Source organism: Sapajus apella, unplaced genomic scaffold, assembly GCF_009761245.1.
Source record: "Sapajus apella isolate SASKATOON/1434 unplaced genomic scaffold, GSC_monkey_1.0 scaffold2, whole genome shotgun sequence".
NCBI lineage: Eukaryota > Metazoa > Chordata > Mammalia > Primates > Cebidae > Sapajus > Sapajus apella.
In genome coordinates this window covers 79,696,026-79,713,837 of record NW_022436942.1, presented here as the reverse complement: position 1 = coordinate 79,713,837, position 17,812 = coordinate 79,696,026, and the positions used below count along the sequence as shown (strand labels likewise).

Genomic DNA, 17,812 nt, shown 5'->3' with positions numbered 1-17,812 from the left:
CGTTTCGCCAGATGGAAACTCCGCACCCATTGAAGCGTTGCCCCTGTTTCCCTTCCCTCAGTCGAGGCAGCCACCATTCCACTTTCAGTTTCTAAGAGCTAGACTTCTCTGGGGGCCTCATGGAAGTGGAATCATGCAATAATTGGCTTTCTGTGAGTGGACTGCCTTGTTTATAGCCCTGAGCAGAATGTCCTCAGCGTTCATCCATTTTGAAGCATATGACAATTTCCTTTTTTTTTTTTTAATGGCCAACTAATACTCTACTGTGTGTTTATACCAAATTTGTTTTTCTGAGACAGACTCTCGCTCTGTCACCCTGGAGTGCAGCCGTGTGATCTTGGCTCACTACAACTTCCACCTCCCTTGTTCAAGTGATTCTCCTGCCTCAGCCTCCCGAGTAGCTGGGATTACAGGCGCCCGCCACCACACCCAGCTAATTTTTGTGTTTTTAGTACAGATGGGGTTTCACCGTCTTGCCCAGGCTGGTCTTGAACTCCTGACCCCAAGTGATCTGGCCAACTTGGCCTCCTAAGAGTGCTGTGCTCACAGGCATGAGCCACCACTCCTGGCCCAGATTGTCTTCGTCCATTCATCTGTTGGTACTCGTTCAGGTTGCTTTCACCTCTTGCCTATTGTGAATAGTGCTGCAGTGAACATACCTCTTTGAGATGGTGTTGTGAATTCTTTTGGATATACAGCTGACCCTTGAACAACAAAAGGGTTGGGGGTACCAGCTGACCCCTGTGCAGTTAAAAATCTGCAGGTAACTTTCAACTCCCCTAAAACTTAGCTGCTCTTAGCCTATTGTTGACCAGAAGCCTTACCAGTAGCAGAAACAGTCCGTTAACACATATTTCATATGTGATATGAATTATAATACTGTATTCTTACAATAAAGTAAGCTAGATAAAAGAAAATATTATAAAGATCATAAGGAAAACATATTTATCGTTCGTTAAGTGGAAGTGGATCATTGTTAAAGGTCTTCATGCTCATCATCTTCACGTTTCGAAGGCAGAGGAGGAGGGGTTGGTCTTGCTGTCTCGGGGTGGCAGAGGCAAAAGAGATGGAGGAGGTAGAAGGGGAGGCAGGAGATGCAGGCACACTCGGTATAAATTTTATTGAGAAAAGTGAATATAAGTGAACTCACACAGTTCAATCCTGTGCTGTGGGCTTGCTGAGTCACATGCTAATTCTATTTTTTAACTTTTTGAGGAACCTGTATTGTTGGCCACAGCAGCTGTGCCGTTTTACATTCCCACCACGGGCGCACAAAGGTTCCTGTTTTTCTGTATCCCCACCAACATCTGTTATGTTAAGGGGTTTTTGTTTGTTGCTTTTTTTTTTTTTTTTTAATTTACTTTCTTTTGAGACAGAGTTTCACTCTTGTTGCCGAGGCTGGAGTGCAGTGGCACGATCTCGGCTCACTGCAACCTCCACCTCCCTGGTTGAAGCGATTCTCCTGCCTCAGCCTCCCGAATAGGTAGGATTACAGGCACCGGCCACCACACTGGGCTGATTTTTGTATTTTTTAGTAGAGACAAGGTTTCACCATGTTGGCCAGGCTGGTCTTGAACTGCTGACCTCAGGTGATCTGCCCGCCTCGGCCTCCCAAAGTGCTGGGATTACAGGCGTGAGCCACTGCATCCAGCCAGTTTGTTTGCTTTCAGTAGCCATCCTAATGTGTATGAGGTAGCATCTCACTGTGGCTTTCATTTGCATTTCCCTAACGCTTAGTGATGTTGAGCATCTTCTTATGTGCTTATTGGTTGTTTATCTGTCTTCTTTGGAGAAATGTCTGTTTGAGTCCTTAGCCCATTTGAAAGTGGTTTCCTTTTTTGAGATGGAGTCTCACTTTGTTGCCCAGGCTGGAGTGCAGTGGTGCAATCCTGGCTCACTGCAACCTCTGCCTCCCAGGTTCAAGCACTTCTGCTGCCTCAGCCTCTCAAGTAGTTGGGATCACAGGCGTGTATCACCACACCAGCTATTTTTTGTATTTCTGGCAGAGGCAGGGCTTCACTCTGTTGGTCAGGCTGGTCTTGAACTGCTGACCTCAGGTGATCCACCTGCCTCAGCCTCCCAAAGTGCTGAGATTACAGGTGTGAGCCACCACACCCCGCCTAAATTGGTTTTCTTTTGGGGGTTTTTGTTGTTGAGTTAGAGAACTTCTTCATATGTTTTGAATATTAACCCTTATCAGGTCTCTGGTTTGCAAGGATTTTCTCCCATCCTGTAGATTGCCGTTTCACTCTGTCAGTTCCTTCTTTGCTGCAGAAGTTTAGTTTCACTGCTTGTGCTTTTAATTGGTCCCCAAACCCCAGGACATTTCCACAGATTTCAGGGAATTTGTGAGCCTTCCTGAAATTAAATGCATTTTTGTCTGTATGCATGCATGGATGTACATTTTTTGGAGAGAGGGTCCATGTGACCCATTGGATCCTATCGAACTTAAAAGAGCTTGTCTATAGCAACTATTGGGTTTTTTAATGGTGTCACCTAAAACTCACTGTGCACCAGCAATAAACCCACAGCTGTCTTTTCTTCTTTGGCATGACACTTTCTCCCACCCCCAGTGTGCTGGGCCCAGTTATAGGAAACCTGTCTCGGGTGCCACCTTATCCTTGCAGCTCTGGTGCCTGGCGCAGGGCATGCTGGTTGAAGGAAACCCCATTTTTCTACGTCTTCTACTCTCTTCAGCCTGACATGGCGTCTGGGACTAATAGCAGATGCAGGCTTTGCCTGACCCTTCGGGTGCTTCTTACTCTTCTCCCAGCCCTTCTGCTCTGCGAGGGCACTTCCCACGCATTACCCACCTGTGATATATGCAGGCCCACCGGTCTTCCTCTTCTGGCCCCTCCCTTTGCTCCGCCCCTGGGGCTGCCTCTGTAGCTTCCTCCCCTCTTTACCATGTCCCTGCTGGTGTCGTGCCCAGTGTTGTGCCGGTGTTGTGCAGTCTCTTCCCCTCCCCCCACTTTCCCATGGCCCCCAACAGTCCCGCCACTCTCTGCAGGAGCTTCACCTTTGGTGATACCTCCCATCCTGCCACCTGGCTCAGAGCCAGCTCTGCCATCTGCCCCACCCCACCACAGACCCTCTTCTTGCCGTGTGGGCTGTGCCTCACCCTGTGCCCCACACTGCAGTCTGGTCCCCAGCCGTCCACTTTGGCCCAGCCTGCTCTGTGCAGGTTGCTATGTCGTCTTTCACCTCGAGACCCCACTGCCTTCCCCACTTGGCTTCTCTCCACCCTGTCCTCTGAGCCCTCCAGAAATCAGCCTCTGCTGCTTCTGATAACTCTTGAACATGACTTTTCCATGCTTTCTTTGGATTTCAACAACTTAAGTCTTTGTCTTCCCAAATAGCTCATGGGGAGCAGCCGTCTCCCTCACTTCCGTACCCCTAGGACCTTGCTTCAGGCCGTGGCAGTGTGCGTTTAGTATTTGTTGAAGGAACGATGACTGCCTTGCCTTCTGTGTCCTATTTATTAGAATTCAAACATTTGTGCCATTTCATCAAGTCTTCTTCACTTACCAGTGGTGTATATATCCCAGCCTGCTTGAAGCTTCTCTGCGCAGCCTGGGCAACAGAGCGAAAGTCCGTCTCAAATAAAAAAAAGAAAGAAAAGAAATTTTAAACTGAGTTTGGTATGAAAGAACTTTAGCTAAAAGAAAAACATAAATTAAAACTTACATATATATGTATTTAGACAGAATCTGGCTCTGTTGCCCAGCTAGAGTACAATGGTGTGCTCATGGCTCACTGCAGCCTCTACCTCCTGGGCTCAAGTGATCCTCTCACCTCAGCCTCCCAAGTAGCTGGGATTACAGGCATTCACCACTATGCCCAATTAATTTTTGTAATTTGTAAGGACAGGGTTTGCCACATTGTCCAGGCTAGTCGCAAACTCCTGGGCTTAGGCAGTCTGCCTGCCTTGGCCTCCCAAAGTCCTGGGATTACAGGTATGTACTACCATGCCTGACCAAGAAATGCTTTTTAGATTTTAAATTTATCTTAAAATAACAAGAAAGCCAGTGACATGTTAATAGAAATAACATAATTTGACTGGTCACAGTGGCTCACACCTGCAATCCCAGCACTTTGGGAGGCCGAGGTGGGAGGATCACTTGAGGCCAGCCAGGAGTTTAAGACCAGCCTGGCCAACAGGGTGAAACCCCCATCTCTACTAAAAATACAAAAATTAGCCAGTGCACTTGTAGTCCCAGCCACTCAGGAGGCTGAGGCGGGAGAATTGCTTGAACATGGGAGGTGGATGGAGGTTGCAGTGGGCGGAGACCATGCCACTGCAGACCAGTCTGGGCAACAGAGCAGGACACCGTCTGAAAAATAAATAAATAAATAAGAAATAACATATTTTTATGAGAAATAATCAAATTTTCCAAAACAAAAATAATTAATAGGAAGAATGGCATTGTTTTATGTCTTTGTGAATCTCTTTTATGTCTGGTTCATTAGAAAAGACCTGGTATTGCCAGGTGCGGTGGCTCATGCCTGTAATCCCAGCTACTTTGGAGACTGAGGCAGTACAATTGCTTGAACCTGGGAGGCGGAGGTTGCAGTGAGCCGAGAGGCAACAGAGCAAGACTCCGTCTCCAAAAAAAAAAAAAAAAGACCTGAAATTTTAATATCTGCTTCTGTGTTTTGTCTATTCTGATATGTTGTTCTGTAGGGAGTATGAGGAAAATTCAGCCTCACACAGATGCACTAGTTGGAAAAGGGAGGAGTACTTTAATAGCTTTTTTGATAATTGTGGATATTCTGATATTCAACTAGAACTCAACAGGGGGTTTTTTAAAGGTTAGTTGCAATGTGGAATCTGAAACTGTATCAATGAGCTCTTCATACTGTTACATTGAAAGTCATCAGCCTGCCTTGCACTTTGAGTAGCTCATTTGCACCAGCATGATGTTGTAACACCATGCATTGGTCATCTGGGAAATATTGGCTCCCTGAGTTAGGCAGATATTCCAAATATTGGCGCATGACATAATATTTTAAAAATCACATTTGTTAATATGATCACTGATCTTATCAGAAAAGTCTTTCAGTATTGGGAAGCTGTGCAGATTATGGTGACTCATGTAAGTTTTCCAAAAGTTTAATTTTCATTCAGAAACTTGAATTTTTGTCATCTGCAATGAATGCTGTCAGTTATTTTTCTAGAAATGACAAGGTCACTTCTTTGATGTTCACAAAAATACACCAATGCCCAGGGGGTTTCTGTCAGTCATTCCTTTAAGTAAAAAATAATCTATGGAGGAAGTGGCCATTTCAGCTCACAGCTCAGTCTCGAGTGCCTTTCCTTTGGTACACGTCACCTGTGTGCAGGGGCACTTTACACATACTTCTTATTGTCACAAAGCATGTGAAAAGGATATGTACTCAAGGGGAAGGTTTTCATCAAGTAATTTTTCATCAGGGATATTCTTAGATGAAACTGGTGATCTTTTTAACAAGCCTGTGGCCATGAGTCCCTCTGTGGCTGCTGGTGCAGCTAGGGGCCTTGCCTTGACTGGTGCTGAGGGGCCAGCAGGTTCATCCAACAGTACAAGTATCAACACTGTGCAAAAGGCAAATCACATCTGTTATTCCAAAGACAGTTCTGACCTCGTAGCCTCTCTGTAAAGGTCTTGGGAGCCCCACAGTCCATGGTATGTGCCTTAAATACCCACTGGTGAGGTGCAGCCTCATCTCATTTGCATGGATCTGGGCTGGGTTCACGCCCCAGCTCCTTTGGGACTTTTCTGAATGTGAGGCCTTCCCTGACCTCTGTATTTAAAATCAGCCCCCCTTCCACCCCTCACCCCAGCCTTCTAATTTCCCCCCATGTCTCTGTCTCAAACATGCTCTATTCATTTTGTCTGCCTCCCTCCACTAAAATGTAAGGTCTGGATGGCAGAGATTTTGAGCTGTCTTGTTCCTTGCTGTATCCCCAGCATTTAATAGTATCTGGCATGTGGAGGTAGTAGCCTGATAAGTATTTGGATGATTGAGTGAGCGAATGTGCCTGGGCCACTTTCCTGGTGTCTCCTGGAGGCCTGAAGGGAGCAGCTCATTGCCCTTGACCTGCCCCCCACCCCGGGGGTCTGTGCTCCGTGCCCCTGCTGACTTTTCTTCTCTCTGGCTCCTTAGCCAGTGCTGCCCCACACCGCCGTGTGCCTCGTGTGTGGCGAGGCAGGGAAGGAAGACACGGTGGAAGAAGAGGAAGGCAAGTTTAACCTCATGCTCATGGAGTGCTCCATCTGCAATGAAATCATCCACCCCGGATGCCTTAAGGTGAGCAGCCCTGTGGGGATGGGTGGTGCTGATGCTGTGGGGCAGGTGGGGTTCCTGGAGATGCCGGTGAGGTGGTGGGATGCAGACAGTGAGGTGAATTCCTGGCAGACCCTGCGTCTGGGTGATCCTGTGTGTCAAGGGATAAGCTCAGGGCAAAGAGGGCCTGGAGCACCCCAGAGACCCAGTGTTATCAAATGAATAAACACACCCTCACCTCCCAGGCGGTCAGAACCAGAGAAGGTTCCCAGAGTCTCAGCGGACAGCAAACACAGGCTGCTTGGTTGCCGCTGGGCCAGAGGGAGAGCCTCCAGGTGGCCCCAGGCTTCTGGGAGAACAGGGTTCAACACCTGACTCCTTCCTTCCCCCAGCACCCAGTAGAGTGATCTGCAAAGTCCTTTCTGCGTGCCAGGTCCTGAGCTGGTGGCTTTACCTGCGTCATACCGCCCCCCCCCCCCAGTGAGATGGCCAAGGACACCAGCCCACAGAGATGGAGTGACTTGCCCCAGGTCCCAGAGAGGCAGAAGGGCTCAGCCTCTGAACCCTGGCTTGGATCCACAGTCACCCGTCTGTGCCAGCCTATGCGGCTGTTTTCTTTCGGCTGGAAACAGGATAGACGTGACATTGGGGAGGGGGTGCTGCTGTTTCTGGAAGATGTGGCATCACAGAGCCTCATGCCCATGGGCCCCTTCTCCGCCTTGCCGTCTTCTGAGTCCTGATGTTCTCTGCAGATTAAGGAGTCAGAGGGTGTGGTCAACGATGAGCTTCCAAACTGCTGGGAGTGTCCGAAGTGTAACCATGCCGGCAAGACCGGGAAAGTGAGTGCTGGGCTCCAAGTCCCAGGGTCAGCCTGGAGAGGGGCGGGCCTGGGCCTGGCAGGGACCAGCCTGTCCCAGGAGTGTGAGGCAGGTGGGGTGCCGTGGACTTGGGGAGGAGGAAGGGCAAGTCCAAAGGTATACAGTTGGTCTCTTCCTTCCCTCTTTTTGGCCTACAAGCAAAAGCGTGGCCCTGGCTTTAAGTACGCCTCCAACCTGCCCGGCTCCCTGCTCAAGGAGCAGAAGATGAACCGGGACAACAAGGAAGGACAGGAGCCTGCCAAGCGGAGGAGTGAGTGTGAGGAGGCACCCCGGCGCAGGTCGGACGAGCACCCCAAGAAGGCGCCCCCAGACGGCGTCCTGCGAAGGAAGTCTGACGATGTGCACCTGAGGAAGAAGCGGAAATACGAGAAGCCCCAGGAGCTGAGTGGACGCAAGCGGGTAAGGACCAGGAGGGGCTGGGAGGCGAAGTGGGTGGTCTGGCTGGTCCCGGGTGCTGGGTTGGAGGAATGGGGCAGGGGTGGGCAGCAGGTAGAGCTTGGGATAATCCCAGCCTCTTGCTGCCCTGAGCAGGTCACCTAAGTCCTGAGAGCCCTGCCCCAAAGAAAGGAGGGGAAACCCAGCGAGTCACTCCTCTTCCCACCCCCCCCTTTAGGCCTCATCGCTTCAAACGTCCCCCGGTTCCTCCTCTCACCTCTCGCCGAGGCCCCCTCTAGGCAGCAGCCTCAGCCCCTGGTGGAGATCCAGTCTCACTTACTTCCAGCAGCAGGTGCTCCCACGACGCACGCCCTCCTGAGGCCCTGGGGACTGGCGAGTCCCGAGCTGTCCCCCACCCCACCCCGCTGGTCCTCCACCCCACTGCTGCCTCTCCCAATGCTTCCCAGGCCTCGGCCCCAGATCTCTGGCTCTTGGTTCTGGCTGGAGGCCTGGGAAGCTGTCTGTGACAAGAGCCTCTGTTGGTTGGGATGGAAGCTGTGAGTCCAGGGAACCTTGGAGGAGCCCGGTGGTCCTGCTCTGCCCACCGCCGTGCTGTCAGTAGCCACAAGGTGGCGCCAGGAGTCTCTCCCAGCACTGGCCTTTCTGGCTGGGCCAGGGATGCCCACAGGCCTGTGCTCCAGAACTGACTCCCAGAGCCAAGGCTGATTTGAATGGGCAACTGCACATCTCTGGGTCTGTGGGGTGGGAGGTCAGTTGGGTGGGAACAATTCAACCATACCCCTACTTTCAGCTTTTTCGTTGAAAGCCACAGGCAGGGCACACCCGTCTGTTGGCCAGACGTGAAGGAGATGGCATTTGTGGGGAAGGTGTCCCTCTAGTCCCTCCTCTAGAGACTGTGGACTCGTGAGGTGGGGTGGAGTGGGGTGTCAGGGGGATCAAATCCCACGAGCCTGGGGAGCAAGCTTTTCGTCCTTTCTTTCCCATGACAGCTTAAACCTGGCAAAGAAGATAAGCTTTTCAGGAAAAAGGTACTGTCTTCCCCTCCCTCTTGTGCCCGAGCCGTCAGAGCTGCACGGCAGCTCCCTGGGCCACAGTCCCATGACAGGGGCAGGAGCCCTGGGGTGGGTGCAGCCCTGAGCCCCAGAGGCTGACCGCCCTCCCTCTCTGTTCTTGCCCTCAGCGGCGGTCCTGGAAGAACGCGGAGGACCGCATGGCACTGGCCAACAAGCCCCTCCGGCGCTTCAAGCAAGAACCCGAGGACGATCTGCCTGAGGCACCCCCCAAGACCAGGGAGAGCGACCACTCCCGCTCCAGCTCGCCCACTGCGGGACCCAGCACTGAGGGGGCTGAGGGCCCAGAGGAGAAGAAGAAGGTGAAGATACGCCGGAAGCGGCGGCTCCCCAACAAGGAGCTCAGCAGGGAGCTGAGCAAGGAGCTCAACCACGAGATCCAGAGAACGGAGAGCAGCCTGGCCAACGAGAACCAGCAGCCCATCAAGTCGGAGCCTGAGAGTGAGGGCGAGGAGCCCAGGCGGCCCCCGGGTGTCTGCGAGCGCCCCCACCGCTTCAGCAAGGGGCTCAACGGCACCCCCCGGGAGCTGCGGCACCAGCTGGGGCCTGGCCTGCGCAGCCCGCCCCGAGTCATCTCCCGGCCCCCGCCCTCTGTGTCCCCGCCCAAGTGTATCCAGATGGAGCGCCATGTGATCCGGCCACCCCCCATCAGCCCCCCGCCTGACTCACTGCCCCTGGATGACGGGGCAGCCCACGTCATGCACAGGGAGGTGTGGATGGCCGTCTTCAGCTACCTCAGCCACCAAGACCTGTGTGTCTGCATGCGGGTCTGCAGGACCTGGAACCGCTGGTGAGCAGCAGCCCGCGTTGGGCTCTAGGTTAAGGCTCAGGTGGCACCAGAGACAGCCTGTGTGTGTGGAGTCACTGGTGATGCTTTTTCCTTCCAAGCCCCCGTACGGCTTCACTGTGCTCCACAAAGTGTTTCAGCTGGCTACGGTGGCCCCTCTGGTCTTGTCAGAGGAGGAGGTGACCCTGTTTGCTCCCTGATTTAGCTTCCTGGAGGGTGAAGCGAGGACCACCTGGAGTCCTTGACTTACGAGAATTAGTCCAGGTTTCCAGCAAGGCTGCCAGTTGCAACTTGAGTCCCAGCTGATATTTACCAGCTTTCTGGCCGTAGCTCTGCCTTACCCTCTTGTGTGAACTGGCATACGCCTGCCTCACGGGGTTGTTTGGAGGAACAGCTGGTAGAGGGCATTGTAAAGCCCATTGTAAATACTTGATGGAGGCTGGGCACAGTAGCTCAGGCCTGTAACCCAACATGTTGGGAGGCCAAGGCGGGGGATCACTTGAAGTCAGGAGTTCAAGACCAGCCTGGCCAACATGGTGAAACCCCGTTTCTACTAAAAATACAAAAATTAGCTGGGCATGTGGCACATACCTATAATCTCAGCTACATGGGAGGTTTGAACCTCGGAGAATTGCTTGAACCTGGGAGACGGAGGTTGTGGTGAGCAGAGATTGCACCACTACACTCCAGCCTGGGTGACAAAGCGAGACTCTGTCTCAGTAAGTAAATATTGTGGAGTGCGAGGACCATGGCTGTCAGAACAGAGGGGAGGTGCTGTGTGGGGGCAGGACGGATACTATACAGAGAAGGGTCTAGAGAGCTGAGTTAAGGAGCTGCCTCTAGAGGTTGGTAGGTGGGGAGAGTTATAGCTGTGCATGGGCTTCCCAGAGGAGCCCCAACTCTGATGATGTATCCCCACCGGGCCGGTCCCCAGGTGCTGTGATAAGCGGTTGTGGACCCGCATTGACCTGAACCACTGCAAGTCTATCACACCCCTGATGCTGAGCGGCATCATCCGGCGACAGCCCGTCTCCCTCGACCTCAGCTGGACCAATATCTCCAAGAAGCAGCTGAGCTGGCTCATCAACCGGCTGCCTGGTGAGCCCTGGGCCAAGGGCCCCGAGTGTGTCTGCTGCGATGGGTTCTGGGGGCGCATCCCCTGACCTGTGCCCCTTTCTGTGTTCCTTCCAGGGCTCCGGGACTTGGTGCTGTCGGGCTGCTCATGGATCGCAGTCTCTGCCCTTTGCAGCTCCAGTTGTCCACTGCTCCGGACCCTGGATGTTCAGTGGGTAGAGGGACTAAAGGATGCCCAGATGCGGGATCTCCTGTCCCCGCCCACAGATAACAGGCCAGGTGAGTTGCCAGGCTGGGGTTTTCTGTTTTTAGCCCCAGACCCCAGCATGTCCTCCATTCTTCTCCAGCCCCAGCCCTTCCCCAGAGGACATAGGGATGAGTCTCTGCTGTTGTGTTCTCAGTTTGCTTCAGGCACAGAGGGAATCTGGGAGGAGGCAGCCTCTCCTGTGCACATGCGATACTCCTCCTGGGGGCTCTGTGCGTCTAACTGCTTTTCTGTTGACTTGCCCCTCGTTGGTTTCCAGTCTCCACTGCCATCAGGATCCGTGTGGTTGCGCGAGGGCTTCCAGGATGGCGCCTCCCCCCTGGGCTGGGCTGTCTAGGTCCGTGCTTCTTGCCAAGCCACGGAGATCAGAGATGTGGTGCCACCTCTGCACTGGTTGGCTTGGCGACTCCCGGGTAGAGTGTGGGCCTAGTGTTTCTAGATCTTTTAGTTTTTCAAGAGAATCTAGAAGTCTAAGGCTTGATGTGGAGTCTGATTTTTAACTGTTGGAATTCTGATTTTGGGAAGAAGCAGTTGATAACTAAATGAAATCTGAGTGTTCTGTCTGGCTGGTGGCCCTTTTAGAGTGTCATGTCAATGTGACTAAGCCTCCTAAGTCAGATTGACAGGTCGCCCCCTCCTTCCTGCCCCACCAGGTCAGATGGACAATCGGAGCAAGCTCCGGAACATCGTGGAGTTGCGCCTGGCAGGCCTGGACATCACGGACGCCTCCCTGCGGCTCATCATCCGCCACATGCCCCTGCTCTCTAAGCTCCACCTCAGTTACTGTAACCACGTCACCGACCAGTCCATCAACCTGCTCACCGCTGTCGGCACCACCACCCGAGACTCCTTAACCGAGATCAACCTGTCTGGTGAGTCAGGGGCCCCCGACAGGTCTGCCCAACACTGTGGGAGAGCCAGGAGTTTCATGTTTGTGGAAAATGATTCGTGTGTCCACAAATACGTGGTCACAGTGTTAGGTGCTAAACGCGGCAGCCCAGTCCAGAGGGGAAACAATTTAAACAAAGAGTTACTGTTAAGAGTTGTAATAATTGCTACCCCAAAAGAGTGCCGGGTAGCAGGTGGGAGCACACAGCAGTTGTTCCTGACCCAAAACACGGACAAGGGACAGCTTCCCAAGGGGGTGCAGAGGAGCCAGCAACTGACAACCAGGGTGTGGGGACAGCAAAGGCCGGGAGGCACTGGCCCTGGTGGGCAGGAGGGAACTTAGTTTCTGTCTTTGCCTTGCCGTTGTCACTCACATGCACCCCTTATGACCCTGCTATCAAGGGGCCTGTTGTTGGAGAGAAAAAGAAAACCCCACAGTTAGTTCCATTATTGTTCTGTGTCTGTGGCTTTTGCGGCAGAATCTTTACTTGCTCCGCTTGCTGGTGGGACGAGAGTTGGTTCTGAAGGACTTGGGGCTCCACTGTGCAGTGAGGTACACAGAGTGATACTGCCTGCTTTTAGCCCAACTAACCCGATTTTGTTGTGGTAGCTTAGGATGGTCTAGATTGGGGGGGTGTCGGGTTTGGGTGAGACCAAAAAAAGAGAAAAAGAAACTTAAGGGTTTTTTTTTTTAACCTTCGGAAATTACCAAGTACTAAGGACACCCCTATTTCATCCTCCAATTACATTTTGACACAGCACAGCGATGACACGCACGTTGTTTTCTTTTCTGCCACACACATTCATGCCTGATAACCTTTCTGTCCACCATGCCTCACAGCAGGGTCATGGGAGCTTTAGATGGGATGAGATCATTTCGGGACCTAGGAAGCCAATCCTTCCCCTCATGAAGTTTCAGTGGCAGGGATTGTCCTGCCTCATGGAGGCAAAGAACCAGAGTGAATTAAGGCCTCTCCAGCTCCAGGCCCAAGTCATGGGCTTGAATTGGTGATGGGCTGCCCTTTGGAGAAGCCTGCGAGTCCTCTTACCCTAAGCGCTGATGTTTTATTAAATCTTTTCATTATAGCCTGGTTTAGTTATTATGCATGCACAGGAGATCTCAGTATAAATCCCCTCCTGTGGTGTGGTCCATGCTGTGTATGTGTGTGTGCAAGTCATCTTCTACATTTTGTTTTTCCAGCATGATACACTGAGGTCATCTTTTCATCTCAGTGCATACAGCTCTCTGTATTCTCTTTTCAATTATTTTATTATCAATTTTTTTTGAGACGGAGTCTTGCTCTACCGCCCAGGCTGGAGTGCAGTGGCATATCTCCACTCACTGCAACCTCCACCTCCCAGGTTCAAGCAATTCTCCTGCCTCAGCCCTGCAAGTAGCTGGGATTCAGGCATCTGCCACCATGTCTGGCTAATATTTTATTTTAGGTAGAGATGGGGTTTCACCATGTTGGCCAGGCTGGCCTTGAACTCCTGACCTCAAGTGATCCACCTGCCTCGGCCTCCCAAAGTGCTGGGATTATAGGCATGAGCCACTGCACCTGGCCTGCATTCTTGTTAAGAGCTGTGAAATATACTAAGGTGTATCTCTAAAACCTAGACTCTGCTAGGTTTTCTTTAAAAAAAGTCATTCCCCTCATTGATGTAACTAGTTGAGTTACTGGTAAAATAAGCTTGTCCTGATGCAAGCACCAGAAACGGGAAGAAGTCTGTGCTACGAAATAGATGATGACATGCTTCGAGATCCTTAAACTTGGTTGGAGGATCTGGTCTCATGACAAGTGAAGTCGCAGTTCTAGCTGTTGTTCTGGCTGAATTCCATCTCAGAAATATTTACTGGGGGCTCAGGCAGCCCCTTGCCTTTCCCTTCTCCATCCCATCCTCACTACCTGAGGCAATGCCTTAAGTGAGTTCTTTCTTCAGTGTTTACCTCCACATTCAAAATAGCAAGCCTAGTCTTGGGCAGCCCATATACTAACGTCGGAACAATACAGAGATTAGCATGGCCCCTGCGCAAGGATGACACACAAATTCGTGAAGTGTTCCATACTTTTAATTCAAAACAAAATTTAAAAGATAGCAAGCCTGCACTGCAATTTCTTGATTTGTTTTTCTATATGGACATGGTATATTTATTAGCTTGCTATTAATATAACATGAAGATTTATTACATTATATCCTTCCCCCCCTTTTTCTCCCTCCATCTTTTCCAGTTTTCCGTTGTCACTATTCTTTCACTTATTATGACCATGTTAAGTGTTGGTCACTATTTAGCCAAATAGTGTATTATGAGTACATTTTCTTTCTTGCTCAATATTTTTGTTGTATAAGTGAATTGCCTCATTTTGTTTGCTTTGTTTCTATGCAAATGGTATACCACAATTGAATGTTCTCCCCTCCCCACCCCCAGCTCATCAGTCTCTTGACCAGTTTTGTAAAGAGACCTCCCTCCTGACTTCTTTTCCTCCCCTTCCATTTTCTCCCCTGGGACTGGCCACCCCAACCTGCTGCACTGCTGCCATCCTGGACTCCTTTGGGCTCTGTCTTTTCCTAGGTACCCTCCTTCCTTATCTCCATCTTTTCTCTTGGTTTACCCTCACATTTGGTGAGAGACATTTTCTGGACCCTGTATGTCTGAATTTGTTTTTATTAAACCCTCCCATTTAGTTGCTAGTTCTGCTGGGTATAGAACCCTAGTCTGGGGGCCCTGCTGCTGCAGAAAGTGTGGGAGGTTTTGTTCCACCATCTTCTGCCTTCCAGAGGCAAGGTCCAAAACCATTTGATTCTTCATCTGTCAGTGAATCTATTTTCTCTCTTGGAAGTTAATAGAAAATTGGCTCTAGTTGTCTGTAATTTTTGATGACAAACTGGTTTGAGTCCATTTCACCCACCATAGAAGTCCTTCATTCTAGACATCTGTGTTCTTCAGTTGTAGAAAAAACTTCTTGAATTCTTTCTTAACTTCCTCCCCTCTGTTTTCTCCTTCTGGACTAGTCCTCTGATTCCTCTCTTCTCTCCTAGTTTCCATGTCGGTATCTTTTTGCTATATTTTCTGGGAGTTTTCCCTTACTTTATCATACAGCTTATACACTGAGTTTTTCATTTAAGCTGTTGTGCAGTTGAACCATGGGAAGCTGCTGTTTTTGTAGGTCAAAAAAAGTAAAATGTTGGCAATTTCACGTGGTTCAACTTACATTTTTAATTTTCAAACTGTATTCTCTGAACTTTTTGTGGAATGACTTGTTTCTTGGAGCCAGATATTTCCCTACCTGAGGATGTTAATGATGGTTTTATTGTCTTCTCTGCACTGACTGTTCCCTTCAAATGCTGTCAGTTGCCTTGGGAAGAGGCTTTCCTCGGCTTGAGTGCTGATACTTTCTTGTCCTCTCCACTCAAGAGTGATCAGAAACTCTGGGCATGCGGTTAGAGCTTGTCTGCTATGGACAACACTTACAGGATGGTTACTGTGGGTCATTTCTTGGGAGAAACCTGGCCATCGGATCTTTCCATCTTCCTCTTAAGCTGGTCAGGATTGCCAGACTCTCCTTGATCTCATAAGGGGATAGGCTGGCCCGCCATTGGTAGGGGAAGGAGGTTCTCAACAGTCAGCAAGTAAATTTCCTGCAGCCCCCACTTTTGAATGGGCACGCCTGCTGAATGTGCCTGCTGGAGCCCAGCTCATCAGAGACTAAAACCCCAGTCTTCTTCTGGGAAAGGAATCTGGACATCTTACTGCTCCTCGAACAGATTCTCAACTGGTCCTTCTCACTAACACCATCTTGCAATGTACCTGTCACTTCCAGTACAACATTAATTTCTAAGAAATCGCCACTAAATACCTTGGAGATGTTCTGTAGAATAATTATTCTTTTCTGCTTTCCCCTTAGCCACTTCAGGGTTAAGCCTTCTCAAGTCTCCCAAATTATTACCTCTTCTCCAGCTTCCAAAATTACAAAAATAATTATGTTTTAGTAAGATAATACATGATGTAAAATGGACCACCTTTGCCATTTTTGGGCATACAATTCAGTGGCATTAAGTACAGTCACAGTGTTTTGCAACTGTTACCAACATTCATCCCCAGACTTCTTTTCTGTTTTAGAGACAGGGTCTCACTGTGTTGCCCTGGCTGGTCTCAAACCCCTGGGCTCAAGCAGTCCTCCTGCGTAAGCCTCCCGACATGTTGGAATTATAGGCATGAGCCACTGCATCTGGCCTTTTTCCCCTTTTGTTGGCTGTGGTTTTGGTGTCATATCAATCATTGCAAAGTCTAATGTCATGAAGAATTTCTCGTGGTTTTTTTTTTTTTTTTGAGATGAAGTCTTGCTCTGTCACCGAGGCTTGAGTGCAATGGCACGATCTTGGCTCACTGTAGCTTCCGCCTCCTGGGTTCATGTGATTCCCATGCCTCAGCCTCGAGTAGAGATAGGGTTTCACTGTGTTGGTCAGGCTGGTCTCGAACTCCTGACCTCAGGTGATCCCTCCGCCTTGGCCTCCCAAAGTGCTGGGATTACAGGCATGGGCCACCACACCCTGCCTTAATTTTTATATTGTTAGTAGAGATGGGGTTTCACCATGTTGACCAGGTTGGTCTCAAACTCCTGACCTCAAATGCTCCACCCACCTCAGCCTCCCAAAGTGCTGAGATTACAGGTGTGTGCCACTGCACCCAGCCTGTTTGCTTGTAAAGAGCTTCAGCTTTACCTCTTTCTTATGTTTAGGTCTCAAATCATCTTCACTTAATTTTTTTATATGGTTGGTAGGGGTTCAGCTTATTTATTTTATTTTGAGATGGAGTTTTGCTCTTTTTGCCCATGTTGGAGTGCAATGGTGCAGTCTCAGCTCACTGCAACCCCTGCCTCCTGGGTTCAAGCAGTTCTCCTACCTCAGCCTCCTGAGCAGCTGTGATTACAGGCATGAGCCACCACGACTGGCTCATTTTGTATTTTTAGTAGAAATGGGGTTCTACCATGTTGATCAGGCTGGTCTTGAACTCCCAACCTCAGGTCATCCATCCATCCATCCACCTCAGCCTCCCAAAGTGTTGGAATTAGAGGCATGAGCCACTGCACCCAGGATCTTTTTTTTTTTTTTTTTTTTTTTTTTTTGAGACAGAGTCTCACTCTGTCTCCTAGGCTGGAGTGCAGTGGTGTGATCTTGGCTCACTGCAACCTCCGCCTCCCATGTTCAAGTGATTCTTCTGCCTCGGCCTCCCACGTAGCCGCGACTAGAGGCACACGCCACCACACCTGGGTAATTTTTGTATTTTTAGTAGAGACAGGGTTTCACCATATTGGCCAGGCTTGTCTGGAACTTCTGACCTTGTGATCCACCCATCTCAGCCTCCCAAAGTTCTGGGATTATAGGCATGAACCACCACACCTGGCCAGGTCTTTTATTCTTTTGCATGTTGAAATCCAATTTTCCCAGCAACAGTTATTGAAAAGATATCTATTACTTCACTGAATGCTGTCGGCACCCTTGTCAAATATCACTTGACCATATATTTGAGGATTTGTTTCTGGGCTCTGATTCTTGTTTTTTGAAACAGACTCTCGCTCTGTCACCCCGGCTGGAGTGCAGTGGCATGATCTTGGCTCACTGCAACCTCTGCCTCCCGGGTTCACACGATTCTCCTGCCTTAGCCTCCTGAGTAGCTCAGAATACAGGCACACACCACCACACCATGTTGGCCAGGAGGCTGGTCTTGTACTCCTGACCTCAGCTGATCCACCCACCTCGGCCTCCCAAAGTGCTGGGATTACAGGCGTGAGCCACCACACTTGGCCGAGGTCTTGATTCTACTGCATTGGTCTATATGTCTATCTGCATGCTTGTACCATGCTTTATTTATGAGTGAATGAATGACGGGCTTACTCTGTCCTCCAGGCTGAAGTGCAGTGGTGTGATCATGGCTCACTGCAGGCTCTAGCTCCCAAGCTCAAGTGATCCTCCCACCTCAGCCTCCCAAGTAGTTGGGACTAGAGGTGCAGACCACCATGTTTGGCTAATATTGGTGTTTTTTTGTGTGTGGCTTTTTGTTTTTTTTTTTTTTTTTTTTTTTTTTGAGACAGAGTCTTACTCTGTTGCCCAGGCTGGAGTGCATGATTTCAGCTCACCACAACCTCTGCCTCCCAGGTTCAAGCGAGTCTCTTGCCTCAACCTCCTG

General features: G+C 50.2%; 1 protein-coding gene and 1 pseudogene across 17 annotated transcripts in view; both read left to right on the top strand.

Moving 5' to 3' along the window:
• Positions 1–17,812, top strand: part of KDM2B (lysine demethylase 2B) — a 165,418-nt gene that overhangs the window by 143,000 nt on the left and 4,606 nt on the right. For 12 of the 17 annotated variants that reach the window (XM_032242217.1, XM_032242292.1, XM_032242281.1 and 9 more), the window contains 9 exons: positions 6,148–6,291; positions 7,020–7,106; positions 7,275–7,544; positions 7,759–7,872; positions 8,531–8,569; positions 8,722–9,401; positions 10,333–10,496; positions 10,590–10,751; positions 11,391–11,609. In XM_032242217.1, the coding sequence (XP_032098108.1) occupies positions 6,148–6,291; positions 7,020–7,106; positions 7,275–7,544; positions 7,759–7,872; positions 8,531–8,569; positions 8,722–9,401; positions 10,333–10,496; positions 10,590–10,751; positions 11,391–11,609 (1,879 nt within the window). The remainder of the gene's footprint in view (positions 1–6,147; positions 6,292–7,019; positions 7,107–7,274; positions 7,545–7,758; positions 7,873–8,530; positions 8,570–8,721; positions 9,402–10,332; positions 10,497–10,589; positions 10,752–11,390; positions 11,610–17,812) is intronic. The other 5 variants (XM_032242225.1, XM_032242242.1, XM_032242259.1 and 2 more) reach the window with 3 other exon arrangements.
• Positions 13,604–13,697, top strand: LOC116527771 (annotated as a pseudogene).